The 6,465-nt window shown below is 61.6% G+C and overlaps 1 protein-coding gene across 2 annotated transcripts in view; it reads left to right on the top strand.

Annotated features, from left to right (window-relative positions):
* Positions 1 to 5,170, top strand: part of CFAP99 (cilia and flagella associated protein 99) — a 39,706-nt gene extending 34,536 nt beyond the window's left edge. For both annotated transcript variants that reach the window (XM_025289569.3, XM_044945539.2), the window contains exons 12-16: positions 717 to 858; positions 967 to 1,118; positions 1,872 to 2,077; positions 3,626 to 3,788; positions 3,928 to 5,170. In XM_025289569.3, the coding sequence (XP_025145354.3) occupies positions 717 to 858; positions 967 to 1,118; positions 1,872 to 2,077; positions 3,626 to 3,788; positions 3,928 to 4,035 (771 nt within the window). In that variant the 3' untranslated portion in view covers positions 4,036 to 5,170. The remainder of the gene's footprint in view (positions 1 to 716; positions 859 to 966; positions 1,119 to 1,871; positions 2,078 to 3,625; positions 3,789 to 3,927) is intronic.
* Positions 5,171 to 6,465: the final 1,295 nt, after the last annotated feature.

Below are 6,465 nucleotides of genomic sequence, written 5' to 3' on the forward strand. Positions count from 1 at the left end.
TCCACTTTGTAGTATCTTGAAGACTGAAAATAATATTCTGAATTGTTCACAATAGCGCCAAACGGGAAACAACCTGAATGTGTCTTGATGGTGGAATGGATCAAAGAGTTGTGATATATTCCCTGAAACAGCCACGAGAGTAAGCCAACTGCAGTCCCAGTGAACACGTGGGTGAGGCTGGAACCCCTGGCGCAGAGCAGAAGAGGGGCCAGGACGCGGCCTGTGACGTGCTTCTCAGGGGCAGCAGCACGCCCTGCGGTCAGGGCCGCGTTTCAGGGGCTCCAGGAGAAAGAGGGGTGTGGGAGGACCGTCAGGTCGTGCCTGGGGCTCCCCTGGGGCCGGCCTGGCCTGTGCACAGACGTGGGCAGAATCTGGACAGCTGGCCCCACGTGGCTGCAAAGCAAGAAGGGTCCTCCTCTCTCAGCCAGAGTCAGCAGTGGGTGGGCTTCAGGGCAGACCGGGGGCCCTGACCCGGTCTCCCCTGGGCTCTGTTGGCCGCCCTCCTCGGCGACCCTGTTGGATCCAGGGCCGTGGCTGCCTGGTTCTGGGCTCACCCCCATTGCGGAGGCCAGGAGGGGCGTGAGGTGGGACTTCCCCGCAGGCCCGACCCCTGAGACACTGGCGAGCCTAAACCCAGGTTCCCGGGTGATTCAGGGCCAACCTCAGCAGCTCAGGGGCCAGACCGGGCGGCTCTGACGGCAGCTGGTTGTGTCCAGACAGCTGAGCTGATGCGGCGGTGCGCGGAGAGGCGCCTCCAGGAGGAAAAGTCCATGAAGGAGCTGGTGGAGCATGTGATGGAGACACAGAAGAACGTCAGGGTGGCACAGACCGAGCTCCGGAAGGGCCGCCAGCGGATAGGTAGGGGGTCGGGGCATGGGGGGTTGCCGTGCCCTCCCGGGAGCTACCCCCGCCCCCGTGGCTGGGCGGCTGCTCTCCGAGCCTCTCAGCGCCCCACTCGGGCCCCAGCTCAGGAGGTGACGGAGGAGAACCGGGAGCTGCTGCAGCGCAGTGCGGAGGCGGCCAAGGAGGAGCAGAGGCGGCGCCGCACCCTCGTCTCCCAGCTGCGAGCCCTGGAGTTTCAGCCCATGCGCAGGGGCAAGCTGGTGGACCTGACCCAGGTGAGGCCGCCGCCCAGGGCCTGTGCCCATCCAGTGCCCTCCAGCGGGGGAGCTTCCCTGCGTCTCCTGGGCCTGGCATCCTGCGGAGGGTGCACCCACAATTCCCACCAAGGTCGAAGGTGGTCTGGACCCCAGCTGGGGTCCACCCGGCCACTCACGCCCAGCTGCCTCCTGTGCGCTGTGCCGGAGGACCCGGTCCAGGGAGGCCTCTGGCACCCCGGGGGTCAGCCAGGCAGCTTCACGGACTTGCGCGTTGAGGGAGCTACTGGGACCCACGAGGCCCGCGTGGCAGGTGCGCTGGAGGGATGGCAGGGGTGCTGGGCAGGCTGCAGCTCCCAGGGGCCAGTGTGGGAAACACCGCAAGAGGCCAGGCTGGCACGCGGGGATGGGCCTGGATGGGTAGGCCTGGTCCTGGGCTGTGCAGAGTCCGACAGGCTCTCTGCCTGGGCCCCCAGGTCCCGGCTGGGGAGACAGGGCTGAGTACCATGGGGGCCCCACCAGGCCCCCAGCTGAGGTGTCCCCGCGCAGGTCAGGGCTGCGTAGGGGGCCCAGGCGGGAGAAGCCGGATGGTGGACATTGCCACACAAACAGCACCGAGAGGACGGGAGGCCGCCTGGGCACGGGGCCAGGCCTGTGGCCTTCAGGAAGGACGATGAAGCCAGTGCAGGGGGAAAGCCAGGGGCTGGGGCCGGCCGGGAAGGGTCGGGCCTGGCTCCCGACCTGGGGCCTCTCCCTACCCCGGTCCTCTTGCAGATCCCTGGCCACGGCCTGGAGGGGGAGATGTCGGTCGTGGAGTTGCGTGAGCGGCTGGCCCTGCTTAAGGAGACCCGGCGTCGCCAGGAGGAGGAGCGGCGAGACCAGATCATCCAGGGCAAGCGCGCCAAGAGCCAGGGGCTGCGGGACATGGTGGAGCAGGTGGCGCTCTGCCGCGCCGCCATGGGGAGGTCTGCAGCCCTGAGGTGGGTACCGGCGACCCCAGGCCGGGCACCCTGGGCGGCCAAGGACCAGGGAGTCTGCCTTCCCCCCACTCCCCCCGTGGGTTTTCCTCCAAGCAATCCACCACCCTCCAGTCAGTTCCCTTGCAATCTCCCCCCCGCCCCCCGCAACCGTTTTCTTAGATAAGTCTCAGGCCTTCTGAAAGGGTGGAAAAAAAGCCTGTGGTGACGGATGAACCCGGCCACACCCTGTAGCCCTGTGCTTCATCCATTAATAGCAAGCCAGCTATTTAATGGCAGAAGTTAGGAAGTGTGTGCTTAGTCACTCAGCCGTGTCCAACTCTTTGCGACTGGACTGTAGACTCCTCTGTCCACGGAATTCTCCAGGCCAGAATACTGGACTGGGCAGCCTTTCCCTTCTCCAGGGGATCTTCCCAACCCAGGGATCGAACCCAGGTCTCCTGCATTGTAGGCGGATTCTTTACCGTCTGAGCCACCAGGGAAGCCCATGAATACTGGAGTGGGTAGCCTATCCCTTCTCCAGGGGAATCTTCCCAGCCCAAGAATCGAATCGGGGTCTCCTGCACTGCAGGCGGATTCTTTACCAGCTGAGCCACCAGGGAAGCCCATGCAGGTTTTGGACACTGCACTCATAAACGCTCTGGTGTGAATCTAATGAGAAAAAACAGCCCTACATAACCACAGCACAGTGACACAGCTAGAAACGAGCAGAGACTCCCAGCGCCATCTCAATATCCTGTCCCTGGTCACTTCTCTCCAATGATCCCCAAAACTGTTCACTACAGCTTGGAAAGATTGAGTACTATAACTTTTATCTTTTTAAACTAGGACTTGGGGGTGTGTGGGGGGGAGGTGGGGTCACACGTAGCATCTGATTGTCAAACATCTCTTTCAACGGAAAGCGCATGGACACACACACACCCTTTTTGTTTTGGGAACACTGTGGTGACTTTTGGAGAAGGCAATGGCGCCCCACTCCAGTGCTCTTGCCTGGAAAATCCCATGGACGGAGGAGCCTGGTAGGCTGCAGTCCATGGGGTCGCTAAGAGGTCAGACATGACTGAGCGACTTCACTTTCACGCATTGGAGAAGGAAATGGCAACCCACTCCAGTGTTCTTGCCTGGAGAATCCCGGGGACGGGGGAGCCTGGTGGGCTGCCGTCTCTGGGGTCGCATAGAATCGGACACGACTGAAGCGACTTAGTAGTAGGAGTAGTGGTGGTGGGGGTGACTTTTCGGGCCCCGTGGGGCCTGGTATGGAAAGATCTGCACAGACAGCGGGATATTAGCAGCAGTAATCTCTAGGCAAGAGCGGGGAAGGCAGGGTAAGATGAAAGGGCGGTGGCTTTTCTCATCCCCGAAAATGTGCATAGGCAAACCTGTGGGATACTCTTACAACTGTGAAATACAAGGAGCAAAAAGGCAAGAGGCGCCGGGGAGAACCCTCCCGGAGCGGTTCCCCGAGGGTGTGAGGGCGCTCTCCCCTGGCACCTAAACCTCTCTGGTCCACCGCGGCGAGGCCCTCCTAAGCCGGCCCCTCCGCCCGCCCAGGTGGGAGGAGAAGAAGGCGCGGTGGGCGGCTGCCGGAGTGCCCTCCCAAGACGAGCGTGTGCTTGAGCTGCAGCGCCGGATCCAGGAGAAGGCGGCCGAGCGGCGCGCGCGGGCGGCCCCGGGGCACGTGCCGGCGCCGCGGGCCGTGCGCCCCAAGCAGCGGGTGAGCCCCGGAGCGGCCGCGAGGGCGCGCCGCGCGGTGGGCGGGGACGCGAGGTGCGGGGTCGGGGGGCGCGCAGGGAAGCCGCGTCCGGCTGCGGGGGAGCGCCGCGCGCCGACCTCCACCGCCCGCCCTCCCGCAGGCACAGCTGGAGGCGCAGCGCAGGCTGGAGCTGGAGCGGAGCCGCGAGCGCTGGCTGAGGGCGCAGCAGCCAGGATGCGGGACCGCGCGCCGCCTGGGGGCCGCCTGAGCCGCGCGGCCTCCCCTCGCCCCCACCCAGGACCCTGAGACCCTAGCCCGAATGAAGACCGCGGGGCCACGCCCCCTGCCCCGCTCCGCCCGTCTCCGCCCGCCCAGAGCAGGGTTGCCAAATAAAAGGCGGGACGCGCAGTTATTGCGTGGGACAAACATGCTAAGAAAGTATCCGCTGGAATTCAGCTTTATTGGGGTGTCTTGTATCTAATGTGCTAAACATGGCCACCCTGGCCCAGATCCTTGCCCTTCCCTACGGCCTAGCGGTAGGCATCCCTCCCCCCGCTCCCCGACCCCGCCCGCGCCCGAGTTCCCGGAGCCCGCAGTGCGCGTGGAACCATGGAATCTCCTTTCTCTGCCCGGATTAGGTGGCCTAATCCAGGAACCCCCAAGACTGAGTATGTGGTTGTGCGGATGCAATTAGAAGTGGCCAGGATACTGAGTCACTACCAACTGGCCCTTCTTGCGCCTGATCTCCTAAACCTCAGAGGATGCGGGGAATTGGCCAGGGAATTGGGAACTGTCCCCCGCGCCCTTTCTGCTGGTGAGACCACAGGTGCTCAGAAAGGTGAAGTGAACTGCCCCAAGCCCTGGGACCCAAAGCTAGGCCTGGAGGCCTTTAGAGTACGGCCCAGCCTTCCCCCAGGCTCACCGAAGGAATGAGATTGGAGCTGCTGGGCAGGCGCCCTGGCCCAGGGCCTGGACAGAAAGGGATTGATTCCCCTGGTCCTCAGACCGCGGCCTGGGCTGCAGGTGCGTGGCTGAGGACCGGCTGGCTGAGTGAAGACCACGCAGTGTGCTGCGGCTCCCGGGAGAGGATGGGCAAGCCGGTGGGGAGGGCAGGGTCTGCACACTGCCAGGGCATGGATGTCTAGGAGAGGGATCCCATACCCACATCCTCCTTGGGCCTGCAGAGAAGAGGGCACCTCAGAGGGGGGAGGCAGGATCCCAGGGCACATCCAGATCAGGAGGGTGGACATCTGAAAGTGACAGGAACAGACTAAAGACCAGAGTTCTCCCCCAATATTCTCAACTGTGTCAGAACCCCAGGACTTCCCTGCGACCGAGGCTGGTAAAAAGAGGAATTTCCCACCTCCCTGTCAAATTAGAGCTGGGAGCAGATTAAATTTCATATTTTTAAAAAATGGCATTTCTTACACCCTTTGTTGTCATTCAAACCCATTTCACTTGATATTGAGGGAATACACTGGTGATGACTTGTCCCAAGAGAGTCCCTCGGGAGCTCAGACGGCTCCAAAAGGGGAACTGTCACCTTCTATAACTGGTAATGGAGAAGGCAATGGCACCCCACTCCAGTGCTCTTGCCTGGAAAATCCCATGGGTGGAGCAGCCTGGTGGGCTGCAGTCCATGGGGTCACTACGAGTCAGACACGACTGAGCAACTTCACTTTCACTTTTCACTTTCATGCATTGGAGAAGGAAATGGCAACCCACTCCAGTGTTCTCGCCTGGAGAATCCCAGGGACGGGGGAGCCTGGTGGGCTGCTGTCTATGGGGTTGCACAGAGTCGGACACGACTGAAGCGACTTAGCAGCAGCAGCAGCAGCATAACTGGTAATTCAAAGGTAGGGTGGACTTTAGAACATGCCTGATCCAAGAGCTCTGTCTCCAAGCTGATAGCAGTTCCAGTCTCACAGCATCTGGAGGAAGGGCCATCTCTGCCTGGCAGCTCTCTTAGGAGGAAAACCTCTCTGTCTTCCAAGCCTTGAGCTCTAGCCTCACTGGATTCAACATGGTCTGCTGAACAAGTCCCTGCAATGGGGGAAGGTCTCCATGGGGGCCTAAAGCAGGCCCTGTGACAAAGGCAGAGGATTTCCTTTCACTTGTCCGACTGGCCTCTGGAGCAGGGGGAAAGGTGGTGGCCCAGCAAACTCAGGGTGCTGTTGGAAACGATGCTGGTTGGTAGTCCACAGGGTCCCCACCTGCCCTCCTGGACTGGGTGGCTGCTTAGAGTGCCTTGAGAGAACCTGGGCCTTCTGTTCATATAGACCCCTTGGAACCTGGAGGGCAGCTCTTGGGCCATCCCCTGAGTTTATAGCCTGAGGGCCTGTCTTGTGTGGTACGGATGGCAACAGTGTCTCTTGGCATCCATGTTCCTTGCCTTATAACCTCCCATCAGGAAGCAGAGTCTAATCTTCCCCAGTCCTTGAATCTGAGCTGACTTGCTTTGGCCGATAGGGTCCAGCAGGAGTGGCGGTGTGCCAGGTGACAGCCTGGACCTCAGGTGGCCTTGGAGGTCCCTCTAGTTCTCCATCTGGCCACAGTGTGGGCCTGTCCCGGGTGGGATGGTCCTACTGGGGTGATCTGGTAGTCTCAGAAAAAGAGAGACAAGTTGGGCTCTTTTCTGGTTGCCAAATCCATGCCCAGGCCCAGTTCTGGTAGCTAAACTCGAGGAAGCCACCACCAG

The sequence above is a fragment of the Bubalus bubalis genome, chromosome 7, assembly GCF_019923935.1.
Source record: "Bubalus bubalis isolate 160015118507 breed Murrah chromosome 7, NDDB_SH_1, whole genome shotgun sequence".
NCBI lineage: Eukaryota > Metazoa > Chordata > Mammalia > Artiodactyla > Bovidae > Bubalus > Bubalus bubalis.